Source organism: Embiotoca jacksoni, unplaced genomic scaffold (assembly GCF_022577435.1).
Source record: "Embiotoca jacksoni isolate LCO1_2020_lvr unplaced genomic scaffold, fEmbJac1.0.p SCAF_13, whole genome shotgun sequence".
Classification (NCBI taxonomy): domain Eukaryota; kingdom Metazoa; phylum Chordata; class Actinopteri; family Embiotocidae; genus Embiotoca; species Embiotoca jacksoni.
In genome coordinates, this window is record NW_027185263.1 from 16,127,756 (window position 1) to 16,153,659 (window position 25,904).

The 25,904-nt window shown below is 43.6% G+C and overlaps 1 protein-coding gene across 1 annotated transcript in view; it reads right to left on the reverse strand.

Annotated features, from left to right (window-relative positions):
• The window catches only part of LOC138196647 (LHFPL tetraspan subfamily member 7 protein), a 111,328-nt gene that overhangs the window by 61,035 nt on the left and 24,389 nt on the right, over positions 1 to 25,904 (reverse strand). Inside the window, exon 2 of the mRNA XM_069146916.1 lies at positions 18,589 to 18,727. Coding sequence (XP_069003017.1) covers positions 18,589 to 18,727 — 139 coding nt within the window. The remainder of the gene's footprint in view (positions 1 to 18,588; positions 18,728 to 25,904) is intronic.

Consider the following 25,904-nt stretch of genomic DNA (forward strand, 5'->3'; position numbering starts at 1 on the left):
ACCTCTGATTGGTGCACAGAAGTATGGTACAAGTTTCTTGCACCTACTTTAAGCCCAGCTGGCCCCAACTGGAAAATGATTTGTTCATATCGGACCCATTGGACATAGTAAAATGAAATGGATCGATATTAAGTTTTCAAGGCCTTCAAATTTTACATTGTTCCCCAGTTTATGATTTGAATAGACGGGGCTTCCAACACAATATTTGACTCAAGTCATCGCAAAGATTTTTATTGAAGTATCTGTTAAGTCTCTATTTATTACCAAATGAGTTGACTCAATGGTGACTGAGCCTGTGGCACTGATTAAAGCCCTTGTATTTGTAATATTATGAACTGAATGAGCTGTGTGTCCATAGTTAGTGACACGTTTTCCACCAGAGAGGGAAGGTGGAGCTAACGCAGTCGGCTCACTCTTAAACTACAGACACTGTTTGGAACTCTGGGAAGTGAAGTCCAAAACACAGCTGCGATTACCGCTTGTTGCCACAAATTCTGCCAAAGAGAAGGTAACGGAGGTCTCCAAGGTTGTTACTCTTTGAGTACAGTACATATCATTACTGAGTTACATTCCACCACCAAGAGGCAACCAACCGTGACGTCACCCATTGGTTTGTAAACTGCCGTCGCCACCTTGGTTTTTTTTGGAGCCAGAAGTGGCTATGTTTGGTCAAACAAGGGAGGAGCGAGCAGTAGGTCTGACTTAGTCTGATTGGGAATCCAAAGACACTATGCACACCTACCTATAGCCGAGACCTGAATTCACCCCAGTTCTGTCAATCAGTCAGGTATATGTCCAAATAGCAACAGATTAATCTATTACTCAACCGTCCGTCATAAAAACTCACTCCGTGTATTCAATGCCGACAAGCTGTTGAAGTTGCACAACAGATACTGAACCACCACTTCAAACACTGCGATCTACTTTCTCTAGCAGTCCAAGTGTCTGTGAACTAGAAAATAAAAGTCGAGGCGGATATGCAAGCAACTGATTAAAAAACTGCAGAGGGGACAGACGGCAGTATCATTATTATATATCAGCTCACTGTGGCTTCTCTCACACACCCAGGTACATGTATGAAGGAGCTGCCAGCATACACACACACACACACACAGACACACACACCGACACACACACACACACACACACACACACACACACACACACACACACACACACACACATACACACACACGTCACAGAGAACTGAAACAAAAAAACAACATCCTACACAGAAATGTCTCTGCAGCAGCCAAACACACACAAAAAGGATGACCTGGCACATTTTGAGACATAATTATAAAAGAAAAAGTCAAATGTAAATCTGCGAAATCTTTCAGGAGACACTTCGGTCTCATTAATCACTCATCAGATGCCCGCTCAGCAAATCAGCCCATCAATTCAGTTAAAAAAAAATAGTCAGGCCTACGAAGCAGTGAGGTTGGACTCTCACTCTCCAGAAGACGTTAATTACACTGGATCCCTCTAATAGAGTCACGCTGCACCAATTAAAGACAACAGAGACACAGCGCAGACGTACAGAGCTCATTACTCACACAAACAACACGGTTCTCACGGGACAGAGAGATTAATGGCACTCCTCTTATAGCACATACATACTGTTAGTATGATGCAACAGGACGACGGGGAAAACACATGACGGCGACACCTTTTGCAGAGAAAACACAGAGAGAGAGAGACCAACTCTTTTTCGGTCCCGGGCGGTCGGTGCAGGAGCAGGACACTTCGCATTTCAATTTCAGAGAATTTCAAAGATCCTCGACGTGCGTGAGCGGGCGGCGAGGGAGGAGAAATCAGGAGAGGGGTTGGAGGGGAGATGAAGACAGGAAGAACAGGGAGGAGGGAACAAAAGGAAGAGTTGAAAGGAAGAACGAAAGCACAAAGGGCGAGAGGGGAACATATTCTGGAGAAAAAATTGCAGTCGCTTTGAGGCAAAAGTAAGACATCATGGTGATAATTGCATCCACGCTTTTGTTGTCAGGAGGGCTTGTATTCTCTCTTCTTGCCTGCTGGAACATCCCCTCTTTGCCATTTCTTCTCCCTCTATGTCTTTGTTTGGACTTGCGGATGACTTGCGGTCACTGAGTGGAGTCCTGCTGTTGTAAAAAAAAGACAGGGCAGATATCACACTTCAGGTCGCCTGGCGGAGAACACATCCCTCTCTTGTCTCGCTGATGGCTTTTCACTCCACTGAGGATGTTTGTTCCCTTCAGAGCATCTGACAGCCTGTAATTCTGTTTTCAGACAGAAAAAGCTCAAAGTGCTGCAGTCAAACTCCTTTTTTTCTGATTTCAGATAGTGTTTCCCTCAAGATTAAATGAATGCCGGTCAAACAACGTGCTCATTGTCCTCGTGACCTCTCATGAGGGTCGTTGGCTTCTTCTGGCCTCTGCGGGCCCAGATTGCGTTAAACAGCCTGGCTATAAAAGGCCAAGCAGAGATGATAGGGGGGATCAGGACCTCGGTGTCACTCCTGTTTCCCATTCAAATTCCCTACGATCCCTGAGTCTCCACTTTTACAGCTGACCGTATATAATTCTTCCATCACACTGTAAATCTGTCAAAAATCATCATGATGCTCATTTTCTTTAAGTCTTCGCGGAGACACATTTTATGACGATAAAGTCAATGCCCTAGTTTTCATCTGTTTTATTTTGCATTATATCCTTTAATACTGTTTTATTCATATCCTTTATTAATAAAACACCTACTTATATCACTATTCTTTTCTGCTTCCCTTCAGGGAGCTCGAAAGCTTATTTTATCTTAGAAAGTATGAATCTGCAGATATGAGGATTCTATTTCATTTCATTTTCTGTTTTTAAATTGTATAAAGAAAGAAAGAAAGTTAAATATGAAACATTTTAAATAAGAGTGAAAAGATGGTAGCCTGGCTGCTAAAAGAATATCGCCAGAAGCTCAACATTCAGCATTGAAAAAAACACTGCTGGGGTTCATTAAAACAATCTAAGAAATATGCTGTACCCAGGAAAAATGCTTTGGTGAACACGGACCTTTGCAGAATGTTGGCCGGTTTCAGCACATGCTGATTGGTTAAAATTAACCGAAGGGCTATCCCCAGTAGGATGGAAGGACTTCAAACGATTCCCTATGTAGGGTCGCATCAGGCTAAAAAGAAGGGGCTGTACCCAGTAGGAAATAAGTGAGAAGGAAAATGTTTATAAGAAATAAAGCGATCATCTTATATTTCGGACTTTCCTTGCAACACTTAGTATTGCACAGACGCCATGTTTGTTGAGGGCATTTGGTGACTTTGCATGTTACACCGGCACAGAGAACATTCTAAGGATTTATCCTCTGTAGACCATAAATGGCACTAGTATGGCTAAAAAGCCTCCCCTGTTTCAAACCGAGTGTATTACTGTCAGGCTGCTACTACACTCAGCATTAATGTTTGATGACGGCTGAAGGGGAAACTTCTCGTCATGTCGGACCAGATTCTAAAAATGTCTCAGAACAGTTCAGATACTTCTTTGTCTGAAGATCCTCAGAGAAGAAAATGGTGCAGTTGAGTTGAGTACTGTGTCCACGTAGATGTGTGTTAGCTCTGAGTGTGTGGTGACAGACCGATGCTCGGGGGACCAATGATGCCTCCCTGCTCCTGATGCTCCTCTTGAGTGGAATCTGCCACCGCACACACACACACAGACACACACAGACACACACACACACACACACACACACACACACACACACACACACACACACACACCTCGCTCTGCCCCCCGGCAACAAGAAACAAAGAAGATGGCCGGGGGTTCCTAAATGTTATGCTCCCCCTCTTTACTATCTCTTTACATGAGTTTTCCTTGTTTGTCTTCCTCATTTGTCTTTTGACTAGAGACAGCTTGTATCACATAGATGTCTCATGCCTGAGAAGCTTTGCTGCCAACATTAAATTGCTTCTCTGTGACAGAGAGAAAGAGGAGCAATTTGCAGCCAGTTTCCACGCCTCATATCTCATCACAAGAGGCGCTACGAAGGTATGAGACTTCCTGGTAACTGTTTTCTGTTTCTTACAAAATGCACATTTTGTAAGAAATGCTTCAGGATTGAGATGGGTCATTACTGGTTCTCTACAAGTCTGACTATAACAGTTAGTCCCTGAATCAGCTGATCACTTGTAATGATTCCTCCTCTGCTTTTGATTATGAATCATTAGCAGGTTAAGATTCAAACATTCCCATAAACTCATAGGTTGAAATCCAGACCATGAGTTTTGTTTTCCCTCAATCTAACAAAGCAGAAATTCCACAGAAGAGATCTTTAAAGGGTTCAGAAGATGAGCACTGTTGAGCAGTATTAGACTGATGAGGTGAGAATGACAGCCTGCCTTTCTACAAAATCTGCCAAAAATACACTTTTCTCTCCGTACTTCACGTCTTTCTGACATCCTTTGGTTAAAAGTTGAGAACCTGGGGAATTCCAGCTATGATGAAAGAGTGCAGCTAACTCCAGAGTAAACAGGGCTAGACCGAACTGAGAGACTCGAGAGACAAGGGAAATCATTAATGCATCAAAGGCTGTCAAAAGAATACCGTCTGTAAGTCTGAAAGTGTAAACACAGCAGATGGCGAGCATCTCATCCTTGGACGGGCGATTCAGCCCCGCTGACACAGTATTAGCCCCTACTGAGGTTGTTTGTGTCTGCCCGTCAGTGAGACGGGGTAATGGGGAAAGTAGCTGGAAGGATTATGAGATTAGTCCGTGCAAATAACTGTGATTAAAAGACATTCAGAGCCTCCAACACCTCTTCACAAAATAATCAAATCATTATCATCCTTATTATTAAAACTTGAGTCCTATTGTTGTACTTTTGACCGTCTGTTTTTGATAACACTGTACTCACCAAATTAAGTGCTGAAACATGGAAGCATGAAGACACTGCTTCAACAACATTGATGCAGGAATATTTTCAGTGGGGGGAGCTGCCTCGCATGCCTGCACACACGCACTGCTCAGAACATACAATAATAAAACATTGATACAAATGTAAATGATTTACAGCAGTTGAGGATAATCAATATTAAGTAAGATTCACTGGGTCCCCTGATTTGGCCTCATTACTAACAGCTAAAGCTGCAGCGGTGGCTGTAACACGGCTCACGGAGGCTGTTGAGATACTTTAAATATCTTAAGTGCAGTGTTTTGAATCACATATCAGACTTCTACTGTAAAGTATGAATCTGAACACGATAGATATTGCACTATCAGAGTTTCAGACATCCAAATCGATGTCCATAAATCAACTTTGAAATCCAAAGCCAGCTCCTTTTAACTCCAGAACCTCTGAGAATCATCTCATTTTGTATACTTTTTATGGTGTTAATGCCAAATTGGGGGCATGGTGTTGCAGGTTTTTGTCTTTGTTGGAGGCCCACTGTGTCAGACTTTGAAATGCTCGGATGAAGTATTATTTTCCTTGCAGCTAAACTGCTGTGACCAAACACTCAGTACACAGAGAATTGCAATTATGCCATTTTCAGCAACTGGGCCATTTGCACTTCTGTAAGTTTGTGATGTCTGAAACTTGCACTCATATCAGATGTCGAGCACAACTCTCCAATGTTGTAGGTGGAAGAAAACACAGAGTGGTCTTTCCGTCGTGGAGCTACAAGACTGAAGAAAATGTGTCCTTGGTCTGGGCGTGTGCCATTCAGGAAAGAGCCAATCAGAAAAGAGGGTCACTGATATTAATCAGAGTCACAGACACAAAAGTGTTTGTTGTTGGTAGAGCTCCACAGAGAGGCCAAAGGGAGGATATTTAAAACTAAAACTGACATGATTTTTGGGACTAAAACAAAAACATGGACATCAAGACAACTGATAAAACACCAGATAAAAGAAGGGACCTTCAAATATTGACTGATAGAGACTTCCCAAAATGCCTCTCATAACCCCTCGTTCCATGGGAAGGTCCGGCTGGTACAGTAGGTCCCAGTGTCAGCTGAGCCAGTGTCCAGTTCAAAGACAAGACAATTAATCAGACCATAACCGGGTGTTGTTGAGTAATGCATCTGTCAGGGTGACCCCATCTTATTCATGCTGCAGCTTCAGCCCGGCAGCCTCGTCGTGACCCCCACAGTCACAGGCTGAAAGAAGTGAAATGAACAAGAGGGGCTGCTGGGTGAGACCAGGCTTTAATCTGTTTGGTTGCAGACTGGCTGCTCGCCCCATCCATCTTCCTCCCCTGTCTGTCTGCTCCTGTGAGGTGCCCTCTTTTAACTGTAATCACAGAGACGAGCGAGGTGAGGGATGGTTTGGGCCAAAGAGAGAAGAGGAAAGGCAGATCTCTCTCTCTCTCTCTCTCTCTCTCTCTCTCTCTCTCCTTTCCTCTCTGTCTACACGGTGCTGTAACAGATTAAATCACAAGCTGGGGAGCATCCATCCCATCAGTGGATCAATCAACATGAGGCGCGTGAGCAGCCCAACGCACACAGGACATATCAATTAGGAGGTAACCGCATGTGTGTTTTCTACACCGCTGCGCAAACCTGATTTCATAATAGGCTGGTGTCATAGAAGCAAACACATTTTCTTTATCTAAGGTCAACTGAAAGTTTAGCAAAGGGGGACACAATAATAGAAACACCACAAAAAAGGACTATTATTTTTGAAACAATCATAAGGTGAGTAATTTTAAAATCTAAAAATAGGGCTGGAAATAATGATAGATTATTTTTTTTAAAAATCAGAAGATATTCTTTTCATCACTTTTACTTATTCAATTTAGACATGAAACAGACATGAAGATTAATCAGCTTCTGAATTTATCCTGGAGGTTACATATCAGTTTCATATAACGAAAACATCTCACATCGAGATCAACAGAGGATCTGGGGATGAAAACATGAGGACGGATTTCATTACAAAAATGATCGATGAAGTCAATAGACCGTTTGTGTGTGTGGGGGGGGGGGGGTAAGTGCATGTGGACAGGCCTTAAATAATATGCGAGTGTGGTCCTGACGTAGGGATAAAGAACCGTCCACAACTGACTGCTTTTACGACACGTGTGTGTGTGTGTGTGTGTGTGTGTGTGTGTGTGTGTGTGTGTGTGTGTGTGTGTGTGTGTGTGTGTGTGTGTGTGTGTGTGTGTGTGTGCGTGCGTGCCTGCGTGCTTGTGCTTTGTGCTTCGTGTGGGGAAGAGGGCGGCCAAAGAGTATGTATTTGATTTAAGGAAGCATCAAGCCGAGGGTATGTGGGGCCCAGGGGGGTCAAGATAGGAATGTGAAGCCCTCTCTCCATCATTTGGTATGTGGTGTGTGTGTGTGTGTGTGTGTGTGTGTGTGTGTGTGTGTGTGTGTGTGTGTGTGTGTGTGTGTGTGTGTGTGTGTGTGTGTGTGTGTCAAGGTGGGGAAACATGCACCTGTGTGTACCATCTTTTTGACAAAGACGAAGTGGTATGCTACAATCTTACTGGAGCTCATCCTCAAAATACACACACACACGCACGCACGCACGCACGCACGCACGCACGCACACACACACACACACACACACACACACACACACACACTTGCCAAATGTCAGTCAGCTTCTATAATCTCAATAAATTCCAGGCATCTTTCACTGGTGTAATATATTGTGGTCTGCAGGCTGAGTGGCCAGACGGACGTGACTTACTTTCACACAGTGAATATGTGAAAGCAGCTGTGATACATTAGATACACTGTCCTCCTGACTGAGCAAACAGGAATTACTCTACAGGCTGTACAGCTCAACAACTGTTATACACAAAGCAGAAGTGGTGTCTAAATACACAAATGTGACTCTGCATTTGAAATCCGTCTCGTTGGATCGGACACACGGATCAGATGGATCAGGACTGGAGTGGGTGGAGCTTCACTGCAACTGTTGACACGGCGACATCAGCATCAAATGAAGCACAGCCATAAATGAACAAAGACCCATTAAGTGTAAAAGCCTTTTTAAGAGACCAAAGTGATTCATTGTTCTCCCCAAGGGACACAATGACTGTGTGTTTGAAACTGATTTCCCATCAGCTAACTGTACATCATAATCTCTTTATGTATTATATATATGTGTATGAGTATGTACATAAATATAAAGACGAGACAGCTAGATGTTATTTTCCTGTGCAGATTATCTTCAACTCTCATGCAGCTCTGGTTTTCTCTACCTCAAAGACAGAACAACAAACGTGGAGCTGCCTTTGCTGCACCGCTCTCTGACATCCTCCCTGAATCTACCTGAGACCTGCTCTTATCCAGCCCACTGAATGTAAAGTCTGTCCCCAGCTGCTCGCCGCCATCTGATGTCCTTGTGAGAAAATATTCCTTCTGCTGCTCTCTTTGCTGTGGACACATGAAAGCTCAAACATGCCCTGGATCACCTCTGTTTTTAGTTTTTGTTTTTTTTTATCCGTGCAGACCTGCAAAGTCAGCAGCTGCACATGCAGTGAAAATATTCTCAGCTAGTTCAAAACAGGATGTTCTTTTTCCGTCTTGTTTTATCTACAATTTATCTACATTGTACACTCTAGTGCTGGAAAATGCTGTATTTAAGTTTTACTGCTTAGGCTGCAGATATACTTGCTTTTGAACCACACATTCACGTTGAGAATAATTTGCATTGTGAACATTATTGCTCACACTTGTTTCTGTACTCTGTATGTTACTGGAGGACTCCACTAGACGGCACAACCGAGAAACAAGGATATAATCAGAACATCCTGATTTGCCTGAAACGATAAAAATGGCGACAATCACGGGGGGGGGGGGGGGGGGGGGGGGTGTCACGACTTCAGATTCTGAGATCACAGGGGGACAAAACACGGCATCGGCATCGTTCCCTCGGTTTTTCCACCATTTTCCACTATGCACGGATGTAACCGTCTTGTTTCCATTTAGTTTCGCAGGTCCCTGACCCAGCCACATCTTCCAAATTTAGAAAATATATTAAATATAGAAATCCAGGGATAACACGTTAATTAGTGAGTTTTTATCCCAGAACCATGCTAGTTGTTTTAGCCAATTGTTTTTATTCTTTTTCCACCACTAAGCTAAGTAGCTGCTAGCTGCACTCATATTGTATGAACAGATATTTCCCAAAATGTCCCAAAACTATTGCCTAACAAGGAAAATATTTTCGACATATGTTTTCTAATTAATTCACTGCTGAGGTGACGAATGAATTCATCTTCAACCTTTCTTGACGGAGGCTCTGTTACGTTGTGAACATCAGTCGGCTACTGAGTGATCGACTTGGATATGAGCTGAAATCTCTCGAACCCCATTGTTTCATGACATGATTTTCACATATGCTATATGTAGAGGAATTTACAATAGGTTGGTCAACATTCATACACGCACCTACACAGAAGTCTCCGATGCATCATTTTTAATTCACTTAGCAGAGCAAACGCATTTATTTACCTCATGCAAATGAGGAAGTCAATAAACACAACCAAAGCAATAGCAATTGAGCGTCATTGCCTAATCAATCATGGTGTGCGTGTGACAGGTACCGGCGGTCTCGAGCCTTCATATTGCCAGCAAAAACAAATTCCCGACAACACAGATGGCACAAACAAAAACACGACAAAGTGGCACAAGATCTCACTCATCACTGCACACTCAAGAGAAGCCTCTGAGCAGAGGATCAATCACTGCATGAGAGGGATGAAGATAAGATCGCATTAAGAGAAATGAAACTGAAAGGAGAGCACGCATTAACATGTTCACACACACACACACACACACACACACATACACACACACACACACACACACACACACACACACACACACACACACACACACACACACACACTTGTGTGTGTTTACGGCTGAGGGCCCAGTTTGGAGGACTAAAGCAGCTGCAATCCAACAGCCACAGACACAACAATGAGTCATCCTGGCTGTTGTTCTCTTCAAACAGGCACTGGTGGGAATTCCTGGGAGACGTGCACACACACACACACACACACACACACACACACACACAAACACGCACTGGTGGGAATTCTTGGGAGACGCGCACACACACACACACACACACACAGTTGTGTGACCATATCTGAGCCAGTCTGCTGCGAGCATCTACTGTAGATCCACTTAAAAACTAGCAAACAACCAGAACACACACCTGAGTGTTTGCACAGGTGCTTCCTGTTCCTCATAACAGAAATTGTTGTTACCATAGCGCACACCACATTTCACGATTAATATGATTATTTATTTACTTATAACTAATTGGACACTTGCCTCATACATGAGTTTATTGCAATCAAACCTGTGATATTATTTGTGGACACAAATCAAAGGCACAAGAAAAGAAGAGCTTTCTGTTGAAACCTTCCCACCAACACATGCAACATCCTCTGTGAAGCCAACAAGCAGCAAAGTAATTGGATTTATGGGAAACATCCATATGCAAAGGATTTCTTTAATTTCCTGGTGTCCGCTGTTTACAATCACTACACAAAGATCTTACTGAATTGCATATTGATATTTTAAACTGCAGCACACAAGATCTCTAGCCGTAAAGAGCAACTCCGGCAGTAAAGAGAGGAAACAGCCCTTAAGTGCAGGATCTGGCTTCCACCTCATCATCTCTGCTGTAAGTTGCAAAATGAAAAAAGCAGAGAGGCCTTCAGAGGTGGAGGACTCATGTAATATGCATAGCCACTACTTCTTTGAGTGTGCTTGTGTGTGAATCTGTGAGTGTGAGTGTGTGTGTGTGTGTGTGTGTGTGTGTGTGTGTGTGTGTGTGTGTGTGTGTGTGTGTGTGTGTGTGTGTGTGTGTGTGTGTGTGTGTGTGTGTGTGTTTGCTGGAGCTTTCATGGCAGAATGACGGAGGAGCAGGAGGAGAAGAGAGACAGGAGAGGAATACGAAACAGACCGGCATGTTTTGGACCCTCCGTCTGACAGAAGGGAGGGACTGAAGCGGTCCACCAGAACACACATGAAAAAAGTCAAAGAAAATAAATAAAACTCCCTCCTTTCATCTTACCTCCTCTCCTCCATCAACATGTCATTTGCAGCGTCACACCACTCGGTCGGGTAGTTTCAGTATGTGTGTGTGTGTGTGTGTGTGTGTGTGTGTGTGTGTGTGTGTGTGTGTGTGTGTGTGTGTGTGTGTGTGTATGTGTGTGTAAGAGAGAGAGATAATCATAGAGTTTCCAGCATATACAAAAGATAGGGACGTCTAATTAACATTGTAAAGAACATTAATATCATCGGGAAAAAAAAATCTCTGAAACTACTGCCTCTTCACATTAGATGAGGAGGGACATATCAAAGCACAGACGCGCCTTTAAAAGGCAACATTAAAGTTAGATAATAAAAAAAAAAACCTGTTGATCTCGACACAAAGTCTACGAGGCCTTTCCAGTAAATAAAAAAATACATTAAAGAAATGATGAATTGGACAGGATGAAAGTTCAGTCTTAATTGCAGTCCAGCTCTAATTGACTGCTGGACCTGTTACTGTGTTTTTTGTGGGTAATGTATCAGTGAGTGAGCAGAGCCAAGTTCCTCCGTGCTCATAATTACAGTAGACATCAGATTAGACCAATGAGTGAGAGTAGCATTCACAAATACACTAACACACACAGGCTTTGATTCATAAGTAGACATTAGGCCCAGTTTTTTGTTTATTCATTTGGCTCCATTTGTAATCCTGACAGATGCTGTAATACGGCAGGAAAATGCATTAATGAATGAATCAAACATGTTGTGTATTTGTAAATGCTTTGTCAAGTTTGCATATGAAGCGGCTGTGCAGTGTTTCTCCAGTAAATATTAATAATTTCTGTGTAAATCTGCTCCTGTCCTGTTTAATTCATGAGACTTGAGGGCGCAAACCAACAGAACATGTTCACATTGCTGCAAAAATGTGTGTGTGTGTGTGTGTGTGTGTGTGTGTGTGTGTGTGTGTGTGTGTGTGTGTGTGTGTGTGTGTGTGTGTGTGTGTGTGTGAACAGGAGGACGGTGACCAATCACATTACTGTCAACAGCGAGAGCAAAATAAGCAACAAAAGGTGACACCGACACACACTTACACAGACACACACTCTGAGTGACATGACGCACATCTATGATTAATGTCTATTGTCAGCGCGCTGTGAGTTGCAGGTGAAGGGGGGGTTACAGTGTCAGCATCACACCGCATCTAAACTGGGTCACAATCTGTCAGCGCACAAAACACACGCACAAAACAAAGCAGGCACTTATGTGTAAAGGCGTAATCGACTTTTCTGCCTCTGACTTCTCCGGCGGATCAGTGAGATTTGACCGTGAACGAGTTTCCTAACTGCACAAATGTACTTTTGCGGTGCGTGCGAAAGCCTCGAGCCGGCCGCACTCATGATGAAAGAGAATGAAATATCAGCGATTGACAGAAAACAGGCACCGAGAAGCAGTCTGTGATTCTGATTGTGGTAAAGAAAGACGAGCTGGTGGGGAAGACTCTAGAAGCAGGAGGAGAGGAGTTAAGAGAGAAAAAGGATGAAAGGAAAAGTTGGATGGAAGATGGAGGAGTGACATGTCATGGATTAACTGCACACACACACACACACACACACACACACACACACACACACACACACACACACACACACACACACACACACACACACTCCCAGACACACAGCATAGTAAATGAGAGGGGAAGCAGCCTGAAGGGCGGAGCACAGAGCTCTTGACCAAAAATAAAAATAATAAGGCGGTTGACCGGAAGTTGCCCTCGTCTCAGTGTGGAAAACTGGACAGGAAGTACATTTTGTGCCTGGAGGCAGCCAGAAGGAGTTCAAGGTTGGCAGAGATAATCAAACAATGCTTCGGTTTGCTGTGGAAGAAAAAGAAGCTTTTTCCCACGAAGACCTCTGAGAATACTAATAGTGACATGAGTGATGGTCCAATCATCTTTCCTCACGCAGAAATGAAAGTAAAAAAAAAAAGAGTCTCTAAGTGTAATTTAATTGTTGGAGGAACACGTTCTGCTAATAGAGTCTGCCGCTCTAATCCAGCCTGATATGGAAGATGTATTCATCTGCATCGGAGAGATGATTGACACCTGGCACTGCTGCCATATGGGCTCAGCAGCACTGAAATAAGACTGCAAGTGCTTTGATCAAAGCCACTTCCTATTTTCATCACCGTGTTTCGGAGGACATCTGCATAGTAGCTTTGCCCAAGGGAGCGCTGACACAGCACGCCGGGCTTCCTCAGCATCAGCACGATGAAACTTGATGTGTGGGAACACACAGGAACACACACTCCCCTTCCTTTCCCTTCCCTTCCCTTCCCTTCCCCAGCAGCCCCTGGGTCGCGGTAAAAAAAAAAAACACCCTGATGAGGATGAAGATAAGACGGCAGAGTTTCAGAGGATCTTTGAAGGTAAATATTCACCGGTTCCAGCTGAGGTTGTGCAGAGTTCAGCTGCAAATTACAAACCTTTTTCAGCCAAAAGTTGGCCCACAGAGCGAGTGATAACTTCCCCGCACAGAGTCCTTTTTCAGTCATTCTGCTGCGACTGCAGTTTTCATTCATTTCGTGGCAAGTGCAGCCAAAGTGTCACGGTTTTAATTTAAATACAGATCTGCGGCTGACACGCAGCAAAGCACTGTGATATCGGCAGATATCAAAAGAGTGGACTTGTTGTTACTGATGTTGTTGGATAACACGAGCTCCACTTTCCCCAGAAGCAACTTGCTGCGCTTCAAACAAACACGAAGGCCGGGAGCCACCGAGGGTCACAGAATAAATCAGAGAAGATGCAAGATGATGACAAAGCAGAAAAAAGAACATTTACGCTTCATAATATGCGTTGGGACACGTACGTTTGTGAAATACTGAGTCTTACCTCTCATAACCTATAATTAAGATAAGATGGATGCCATGATATCAGCTCTGAGAACCTGTACTTCTTCACACTGATGCTTTGAGCTAAATGCTAACAACAGTATGCTAACAGGCTGATTTTAAACAGGTATAATGCTAACCGTGTTTAGCACTCAAATTAGCAAATATTAAACATGCTGACATCTAAATCCTGAGAGGCAAATAAATAGTAATCCAGTACTAGAGATGATGTAGTCCGAACCAATTCGGATCAACATTGCCTTCACTAAGTCGCACGGCTAGCAATTCTAAAACAACTTCAAGTTATATATATACAATAATTATATTCTGATGTCTAAATCTACAAGATTAAGTCATTTTTTGAGACTTAATCTGTTTGGTTTGAAACATCAAAAAAGGTGTTCAATTAATGCATTATACTTTCAGCTTGAAAACTGATTTCTTTCCTCAATCTGTGAAGTCTTGATATTTTGGGATAAAAGCAACACAACTTTCATGATGCATCACATGAAATATACATTTTTTTAAATTGCAGGATCCCTACCAGAAACAAATTTCTCATATTTGTTAAAACAGTGCTGCCAAATATAGCGCCAATACCAGATTTGAGTTTCCTTATCTACTGCCGAGTACCATTTCTCTCCTTTTATGTAAGAATGAAAAACCACAAGCTGCTGCTGTTATTCCAGATGGAGCAACACAAACATCTCCAACTGTACAAGTTAGAAAAAAAAACACCCTGTGGTTTATATCTCTTTCAAAAGCAGAAAAACAAGCCTTCAGGCGGATCCCTTTCAAGTTCTCAACCCATGAAGCTCCCAAAGAACGATTTTCAAACCTAAAGCTGTTTTTGAACTGGAATAGCCTGCTAGTCACTTGAAGTCCAATCAATAAAAACAGAAAACAACAGGCAATCAATGCTGCAAATAAAATCTCCAGCACACTTTTATGTAAGCACACAATGTAAATGATCTCCATATGTTAATGTGGCGATATAACCCTGCAGGAAAACAGCTGAGATTAAGCTTTTATGTGGAGTAAGTGCTTGTACACTCAGCCGAGTGTGACATGTCTTCAGACCTGAACAGATAACTGCACTACGAGAATCTGCCTGCAGAGCGTCGTAGCACGACGAACCCCCAACGTCGTCTTCAGCTGCCTCCGAGTCAAACTAACTATTATTACCTGCAAGAGTTCAGGTGAAGCTGCTGTTACTCAGATCTCAGCCGCTAGAAGAATTGAAGTCATAGGGAAAAAAAGAACTGTTATTTATAATTTGTGTGCCTTTTGTGGATGTCTGTCTGTTCACTCTCACCCCCCCCCCCCCCCCACACACACACACACACACCAGCGCCCATCCAGAGAGCCATCCAATCCGATGGATCCTGACCACGAAGAAGAGCACGCACATGAAAAATGCATGACAGCAAAAAAAAAAGCTCCCCATCGTAGCACACAGAAAATGCTGTGCCTCCCTTTCTCGGAGCGTAAAACATTGATGGCGGCAGCGCTCGGCGGCGCAGCTGCTCAAACCACTGGATGGAGCGTCGAGTCGAACCAATGGAGGGTTAGCAAGTTCACAGCTAATTCTGGACTGCACCCACGGGACCGCTGGGCCGAGAAAGTAAAGGAGCCGGGCGGGTTTACCTCGAAAAAAAGGCTTTTCCTGGTTTGGCCCATGCAGCCCTCGTCTGAGACGCTCTGTCCATCCAGTCACCAAAAACACCAACCACTAACCCTTTATTTACTATCTGAAAATCCAGTTCCACTTTTTATTGACCGCATCTTTACACTATGTCTCACTATACAAACAAAGTTTTAACAATAGTTTGTATGAACCAACCGAGTGTCTCAATGTAAGTTTACCTTTGTCTCCACACATTTTTAATTTATTCCAATCTTCGTCTTGATCCCAAACTCTGAATTAAAGTATGATCAGCAAAATGACATCCTTTATTTTCTTTATCTCTCTTCTCAATGACTTTTGGCCCTCATAAGTAGAGTTACACATCATCTCACACACACACACACACACACACACACACACACACACACACACACACACACACACACACACACACACACACGCACACTGGTATCTCCGTTGCCTGTCAGGGATCTTGTAGAAAACATGGGGATCAAAACAGGGATCACTTCTAGCTGCGCAGGGAGAGTTGACAAGCAGCATCTCGTCAGCACTTCATTTCTCCCAATATGCTAGAAAACACACACACACACACACACACCGTCGAAAGCCACTGATGATATGCATACCACAAAGAAAAGCATTGTTCTTAATCTGCTTGTTGCAGTTTATCAGGCCACTTTGATAGCACTCTCTCAACACCATACACACACACTCACAGTGCCGGGGAAAACAAACACTCTTCTGAACTGCCCTCCTCGGGGGCTTTGTGGGCTCTCTGTGAAACCTCCGTCTATCTAGACGAGAGAGTCGACCTGGAAATGGAACAAAGGCCCGGCTCTTCGCTCCGCATTGTTATTTAGCAAAGTCTGTAGCTACGATAGACACAGAATAGGATTACACACATACACACACACACACACACACACACACACACACACACACACACACACTCACTCACTCACTCACTCACTCACTCATGAGAGGTTTAGCTCTCTCGCCTTGAGCAGACTCTTTCTCATTTTCCCAAAGCAACATTGATCTGATTCTGGAGTCAGACAGAGAAGTATGAGAGTCTGGCTGTGAGCAATAAGCACCACTTTAAACACACCATTAACCATACCCTGTGAAAGTTCCACCTTTGTCAATAAAGATTTAACCGACTCAATGAATTCACTCTCTAATTATTCTTAGTTAAATGCCACATGCAGGGATGTAAATTAGCTACTCAATATTGGAAAGGACAGAGGTTACATAAGTAAATGAGGGGCGGTAAAAATACCAATTAAAGGTTTGTGCATCTGAAGAACTGACCGGGGAGATGAAGTGACTTGAGTTCGTAGGTGTAGTGCTGCCAGGCTACACTGAAACGACACTACAACACTTGTTTTCTTCCCAGTGAGGAAAGAAAATGTTCAGTTCACTTGAACTGGTTGAAATTAATGTTAATTAATGTTTTAAGTGCTTGAAGATCCAATTATCTCTAAAGTGTTATGCAAGAGAACCCATAAAAACAGAGTTCTCATATTGACATTTAAAGTGTATTGACTGATCAACAGAAGCCTCTTTTTGATCCACTACTGTTTGCCCAGCTAAAGTTACTGCTTTACGACAAAATGCAAACTCAACACTTCCTGTAGTCTGTTTCAAATTAAAAGCCCTCTAACGTAGACAAAACCCTTCATTTCCTAACAAGGCTTTTCTTGTGATGAATGAAATATACAATCATACTTCAGATGAGTAATCCAGAACAACTGTTCAAAATAGCAAAGTTGTACTGTTGACTTTATTAATGTGAAAATATTCAGGCTATGTCATTGACTTTTGTATGTAAGCTTGCAACGAGAGTGGTTACGCAACCTTAGAAACAATCCACAACCCAACAGTGCAGTGACACGTGACAGATGCACTGCGGTGCATCAACATATAGCACTGCACCTCGTCGCACACTAAATTACATCTGCAACAGAAGTGCTCGAAGGGCAGAAATGACCACAATTGTAGAAACACAAGGCCGAGAGTCAGGAGTCATGCTGGCAAGCTGCAAAACGATTGTTTTAACCAAATGCAAACTTCAAGTCGAGAAGGTCAAGCGTATTCATTTAGCACGTTGAATGCGACAGGCTCAACGTTAGCTTGCCAACGTGCTATCAAAGCATTTGCTAACTGGCACTGAACACAAACGACAGCTGAGAGGAATGTCAAAAGGTTTGAAGGCATTTAATCCCAAAATAATTCTACTTTCAGTCATTTGTTAGAGTCTTGCTGTTCACTCGATAGCAACACAAGTGTGTGCACAGGAATATGTCATATTAATTTATCATCAGCAAGCCAGCAGCGCAATCACTGCTTCTTACAGTATTACGGTGGTAAAACGTAAAAGTGCAACAGGTACAGGACAATATGTTGCTCTGACTGAAAACACACATGAACCGTATCTTCTCATGTAACAGGAAAACGCTTCACCTTTGTAGACCAGCTGCCATTAAAATGGTCCGATACACAAGGCAAGCGCGTGGAGGCCGGTACCAAACAGTGACATGAGCCGTGGTGTGTTATTGGTTTTTAAAACTCAATTGCGGACGAGCCTGCGTCGTGTTTACGGGACTACTTCGCTGTTCGAGTGAAAGCGGCGTCCTGATAAGTCACACGTAGCCCTGAACCAATGACCTGTGTTAAGGAGGCATAATTGTCTTTTTACAGCAGGCTCTAAATCTATGCTCGCCTTCCCTTCGCCGCCTCACCCACGCCATGCAGACTCTGGTTGCCTAGCAGCAGTTGTCCTCGAGTTGTTTCTTTCGTTTTTTGATTGATGGGCAAAGTCAGCTCCCTTTTTTTTTTTTTTTTTTTTTTATAGTTGTGGTAACAGGCAGCCGTATCAGCACTTGTTACCGAGAGCATCCCTTATATCTGAGAGGGACGACTCTGAAAACATTTATGTTAAATAGATGTAGGACTTTAAGGATCTTTGTCAGTACATTTATGACGAGGAAGTTCTTTATCTGGCAAATAAAAAAATATGAGTACTCCGCATGCAGCTGTGTTGATGTGTGTGTTCATGTCTCTACTGACCTGCAGCCATCTGCATGTATCCAGCCAGGGTGCAGATCCTCCTCTCACATCCTCCACTGGGCAGGAAGATGGTGATGATGGCCAACAGGGAGCTGACAGCCAGCAGAGCACAGCCTCCTGAACACAGCACCGCACTCGTCTGAGGAACACACACACACACACACACACACACACACACACACACACACACACACACACACAGAACAATTTCATTTTAACTCCCATGTATTCAACTGAAAGCACCCGGAGCAGCACGCCGACTGACCCACTTCCACATTTTCACAAGTGGGAGCAGACGTGAAAAAGAAATGTTTACGTTATTGTCAAAGATTCATGATGCGTTGCTGCGTTTGAAACCTGAAGTCTGTGTTTTAGTCTGGGCAGTTTGTGTAATCTCACATTCAGTCACCACTAACAGGTTAATGGCTCTCTCAGCTGGAAAACAGCACTTCAAGGCCAAACGAGATGGCACTGTCCCTATTCATTATATCTTGGCTTCATCACACACACACGCACGCGCGCGCACACACACACACACACACACACACACACACACACACACACACACACACACACACACACACACACCGAGAGCAAGAGGAGTCAAACACAGGCAGAAAGCACACATAACTTTTGCATTAAATCCTCCTGCTGTGAGGAGCTTTGGCTGTTCGTAAAATGTCCTGTCAGTGTTTTGAGTATTGCTCTGCTTTTACAGAGACTCCTAGGTAAGTGTGCATTCCTGAACGAGTGGCAGCCCTGAGAGAGAGAGAGAGAGAGAGAGAGAGAGAGAGAGAGAGAGAGAGAGAGTGTGTGTGTGTGTGTGTGTGTGTGTGTGTGTGTGTGTGTGTGTGTGTGTGTGTGTGTGTGTGTGCGTGTGTACCTGAGTGTTTGGCACAACCTGTGTGTCCTCCTGCTGCCGTCTGAGCTGCACAGCCTCGCTAACTGACTCTCAAAGCTGCCACACGTCCTCCTCAACTCGCCTTTTAAAAGAAAAGGAGCGGGTCTCGGCCGAGTGGTGCGCACCGACACAGTGTGAGAACAGCGCCACATTAGTGATTAGGATGCAGGCGGGGGCGACCAGAGAGAAATGTCTAACACGCGCGGGGGAATTACAGCCCTAAAACACGTGTCATTATGCATGTCCCTGATGTGACTGACGTGAATGGAGGGAGGATGAAAGCAGAGCGATTTCCATGGCTGACAGAAGATTTAATTAGCTTGTTCTGGGTGTTTGGCAGAGAGGCGGCGAGGGGAGCAGGGGGACGCTGGAGTGCCGTGATGTTGGTGGCAATGATGATCATTATTTTTTTGACCTTTATTTGTCCAGGTTTGCTGAACATGGGTGTTCTCCTTCACGAAACGCAGTGCATACATAAAGAGAGCATTTACACATGTTCACACGCAGGTTACAGATCAGCTCCTTGAGAAGAGGGAGTTAAGTGCCATGCCCAAGGGCACCTTGACCGTAGCAATTAAGTTTAGGGGAAGAGCGCGTGCAGAATAAGGCCGACTCCCTCAGCAGACAAGTGATTTTGTTTGCAAATCATTCGGAGAAACATTAAAGGTTTAATTTGATTTAATTTATGATTCAAACGTCATCATTATTCAGCAGAGCGATCTTTTCTCAGTCCTTCAGCAGCACGGTGTCGCTCACATGTGGGCTCCTTTGTGTTAGCAATAAAATGAAACACTACTGAAAACACAACCTAATACAGAAAAGTTCAGACTACAAAGGAAATGAGTTTCAAACATCACTAATAAGTGATGAATGTCCTGATATGGCTCGGAGATGGTAGGTGTTCCCGTGGTTTTGTGACTAATGAAGTTGCTGAAGTTTACTTTTCGTGTACATGAGTTATAGAAATAAATACTTCTTCTAAATGTTAATAATTTAATGTTGTTGTTTTTTTAAAGGAGCATTCTATATTGTGCAGCATTTCATGCTCAAATTGTCACTCCTGTTGTTCTTTCACCGTACGATTTGTGGATTCAGCACCTCGCAGCGTTCAGCTGCATTTGTTTTTCTTTCCAAATCCATCTCTTCATATCTTATATTCCATAAAATAGACCTGAGCAATATGGATAGAATCAATTATTGCAATATTTTTCATGAAATACTTGCAACTTATTTTGTAGAAATTAATAAGTTGCTTTTACAAAATTATCATCCAATGATATTTTTGATCAAAAAAAATGACAAAGTGATAGATTTTAAAATGAGTAGCTTCCTATTAATGCCTCTTCTTCTTCTACTCCTTCTTTCTTTTGCGGGTGGAGCATTAGCGCCACCAACTATCTCTGCGGCTCAGTCAATGCGACGTATCTTCCGTCGCGCAAAAGATTGTGGGTCAGAACAGCCAGAGTAGCATGCTGTGTAATTACTGCAAAATATGACCAGGATGTAGTAGGACACTGGTACTGTAGTATTGATATTGGAACGCAGGGCTAGTCTCACATCACCATATAATAAAACATCGATACGGCTCTACAGTATGAGGGACATAGGAGGTAAAGAAAAACACATTGCCACAAAGAACTCCTGCTGAGCTGCTTTCTCTCTCGTCTTTGAACGTGGCGCCTGCATGAGGACGCCGAAGACGCACTTGGAAGAGATAAAAACACCATTAACTTCTGCGGCCTTTGTTCTTCTTCCTCTCTCGCTGGAATGATATTCATGTATGCAGAGGAATGTCTCCTTGCTCTCCGCTGCTTGATCTTGGCGTGCCTCGTGGGCACAAAGTGTGCTGCCTACCTCCCGCCCTGCTGTTCTCCATTCACTGTGACACATTAGAGTCATGTCTCATACAGGCCAGCGGAGCCTGACAGCCACATTCGGTTGTATAAGGTACACCTTCACCAAACAATGGAAGACAGATTATCGTCGTTATCAGATGAATTAAGTGCAATTACCATTAAAAAAAATACAGTTATAAATCTAAATATAAACATATATAAAGTCTAAATCCACTTTATTTGTGTATTCTGTGCATTTTTCACTTCCTCAATTATCTGCAAGCAGTAATAGATTCATACACATGACATTTTCTGTGTGCCATTTAAACAGCGCCCGAGAGACTAATAAAGGCTATCAGAGCGCCACACGGCTATTTTTACACAAAACAACCAACATTTCAATTAACAGCGCCCCAACTCCCAACACTGTGTCTGTGTGTGATGAAAAACTCATATTCATTACGACTTTTACTTACAGGCAATACAGAAATATTTAGGAGGGCCCCTTTTCCTCGGCTGTACTCAAGTTGTTCTGAGCACAAGTTAATTTAGTAGAAAATGAGCTGCTAACAGCGCCGGTCTTTTCAGTGATTCCTCCTAAATAGATTGTAATTATGTGTGAATAACTGGTCGAGCCGTGGCAACAGCTGGAGCCGGAGAGAGACGCGACGGGTTGAAAGAGTGGAAAATTGTGAAAAAGGGAGAAAAATATAAATTTATATATTTATATTTTGGGCAGAATAGAAAATGAGACAAGCAGACATGGCTTAATCTCTTTGTCTTCCACTCTGAAAACTTGTTTTGGGAAGTAATCCTCTCAGGATATTGTGCATCTGTACACCTTAACTCAACAGAGACACAACTTTTACATCATTAATACGGAGAATAACCGGCAGACTTGACCCAAAGTTTAATCCCACAATCCAACAAACTGGCCCGCAGCAGCCGCTAATACAACCGTGTAACGTTGCTGATAAAACTAAAGGCTTCAGGCACTGATACACATGTAAGACTACCTGGCACTGTCATAAAGGAACTTTATTGGTTTCCCACAATAAATGATCCACATCCTGAGCCTTTTAGAGACCAATAACATCACAGATACAAAAAAAAAAAAAGTCCGTCCAGCTGCTTTGAGGAAGAAAGGGACACTCTGAAGGGGACTCTGATTTCCAATTACATTAAGGAAGTCAAGGATTACACTGTATGGGCCAATGAAATCTCATTGTCTACCTCAATTGGGAGTTACAAGATGGAGATGGCACGGCACATCTCATTAAACGCACTTTGCCTTTCTGAGCCTGGACTGAGCGGCTAAATATTTCAGCGCAGGGCTGCTGGAAAATGGAGGGTTTCTGCTCTTCGGCGGTGCAGTGGCGGTCAGACAGTAAGACAGTAAACGCTCAGCGCCGGCCCTCGACAGAAATAACCCGTCCACTTTACATGAACGCCTCGCCTTTATGGAGGACGAGAGGTGCTTCACCACGGCAGACCACGGCAGATTCAAGCCATCTCCCTGCAGGGATTTATTAAGATCTTCTGATTGTGATATGTGACCAGCTTGTCATATTGATAGGCCGCTCTTTCTCTGCGTGTCTGTGTCTGTGCTTTAATACATACATGTACAGGTATGCCATCTCGACTGCTGTCTCATCCTCCGTGTGCTCGCCTCAGCCCTCCCATCGCTGATCAGCATTCAGCAGTGAGAGCTGAGGGGTCACACCTAAGCATCAGCCCTGACACGCTCTGCCCCCAGAAGCCCATTAGTGCCGTAACACAGCTTCCCAGGGCATCCCAGGTATTTCTGCATCAGCCACCACACACACACACACACACACACACACACACACACACACACACACACACACACACATATATATATAAGGAATCAGCTAAGATTTGAGCTATCCACTCCTATTCCTGTTACCTTTTACCTCTACTTCCTCTCTCTCTCTCTCTCTCTCTCTCTCGTGTAACTTCATCCTCTGAGGAATCACGATTATCCTGCCGTTCAAAGCACTGACACAAAAAAACCATCCCCACCTCTAAATTAATGTACTAAATTATACATCCGTCCCCTCATTGATCTTCACTGGGAAGTGACTGGGAGAGGGACTGTCATTTGGATGAGTGTGTGTGAGTGTGATGGCCCCGTGAACGGCTGACGAAGCTGTGTGTACAGAGCGGATACGCGGCGGAGAGCCGACGAGGCAGAGAGAGGAGCGGAGATTAATCACCTGACAAGTGGATGGAGTGTCCGTTAGAGCCTCGGGGACGGGCTGCAGATAGGATGTGACATTCAGGAGCACTTAGGAGGACACGGGAGCGCCTGCTGCTCCCTCTTGAACCACACACACACACACACACACACACACACACACACACACACACACACACACACACACACACACACACACACACACACACACAGGGACGCACATACAGACTCATCCAGTGTTAGCACACAAACACATGTACGTACAGAGAGGAATTCCTACTACTATGGTTCGTGAGACACAATGTTATAAAATGTATGAAGTTATATCAGCCATACTAAACCACTTGTAGGGTAGATAACAGTTCAGAGCTTAACTGAATAGTAGTGATGGTTAAAAAAAAAAGTTGCAAGTTGTATTGCAGCCAAGCAGCAACCAACAGTGACGTCACCTAATGGTTTGTCAACGGCTGTTATGAAGCCTCGAGTTCGGAATCTGGGCGGCGCCGTCTTGCTCGTTCGGAGCGGTTTGGAGCCGGTAGAGATCATATTTGGACGAGCCTAATACCTAATCTGTCGATATTTTATTGTATGGTGATGTGAGACCAGCCCCGTGTTCCAATATCAATACTACCGTAACACCGATAGCCGTAACTTGACTGCACCACAGGTCTGTCAATCAAACAGACCCGCCCCCCCCCAAAACACTGCTTTTTGAAGCTTATTTTCCAATTAATGACGGGACTATTTTCAGATGGACGGCCAGAAAACGAATAAGGAGCGAATTTAGCTAACAACACAGAGAAAACTTGAGAATTTTATGATACTAATTCAATGGGAGTCTCTGGAGCCGGAGGCTTTTGGGTGAAAACCTCTAGCGGAACTCAGTGGTACTGCAGCTTAAGGCAACTCATTTTTCAGACCTGGAAACTACATCCACATTTGATGTGCACTCTCTGCTCAAGTCTATTGTAAAATAGCAAATGCCAACCTATCAGTGACCACAAAAACACATGTTACACTGGTGCTGATCTTAATCATGCAACATAACGTTGGAATACTTCCTCATAAAAGTTATTGCTTCCACTTGCTCCATGCACATTAATGTACTACGCTCTGTTTGGGCACAACAGCCTCAGAACTTGTTGGTCAGAGCAAATGCAATTACTTAAAATACCTTCAATATATTCTATTTGTTTCTATGTTTCTACGAAGGCTTTGGTTATGATAAGCCTCCTATATGTATTTGTTACCAGCTTCTTTCCTCACCAGGAGTCAGTCAACAACTTGCAAACCCAACTTCATGTTTTCTAGATTCTTCTTTGCTCTGATAATTACCATCCTGCTGCAACTTTACAAAACTTTGCACCAAGAATTTTGTACGTTTTATGATGGTGAGGTCAAGTGCCAGCTTTAATGTCATTATGTAGTGGGAGATGTGAGGAATTTTTATCAAAGTAATGACATTAAAATTAATAATTTAAAAATGTAACACTTAAATAATTCAGAGTTTTATGCTCTAGGGGGCTGATTTCTGAGTTTCAGCACATTTCTGTACTGTCTGAGAAAGCCAAGTTTCTGCATTAATCTCATCATGCAGGCGGGTCGACTGAGGCTGTTTTGGCCTCATGTTACTTCACCCCTGATACTTGTTCTGTCAAATGTCATACAAAGTGTACGCAGTCTACAACATGTTTAAATATTTTTGCTGCTGTCCACATAAAAGCTTCCTTTCTGTTTGGCCATTTATAATTTTTGTGCACTACTCTTATTGATCCCTCCTCTAATCTTTGGCCACACAGGGGCACAAGAAACTCCCTCACTGTCATCAAACAGACCGTGATGTTTTTGCAGGGACCCACACAGGACGATCCCCGCTGCAAAGTAATGCTTTAATGTGGTGTCGAGTCCTCGGTGTCACGTTGAATGAAAACACGGCGGGAATTTCTCATCCTGAGAGAGTGTCGCTTTCACACACTGACAGTTGAATGAACTGGGAGACGTATCGCACTGCGTGACACCGTGCAGGGAACAACCCCTGAAAGGACGAGGAAACACACACACACACACGCACACACCTTTACACTGAACTTTGTGTGTCACGTACTGTAAGTAGCATGCAGGGATGTTTGATTTGGATCAGAGTTCATGGAGGAAGTTGGTTCAGAGCCACCAGAGGCTGCAGGAACGCCACGGCAACCGGTCACCACAGTTCTCACTCCAACCTCTGTCCAGCAGACTGTACTTTACCAACCGAGCATGATGTTTCTTCGTGACTAATGAGCACTCTTCAAGGCCTGTCTCTTCTAGACCCAAAGCCAATCAAACTGCCTGACAATGCCTCGGGACCACAAAAGTTCCCGTC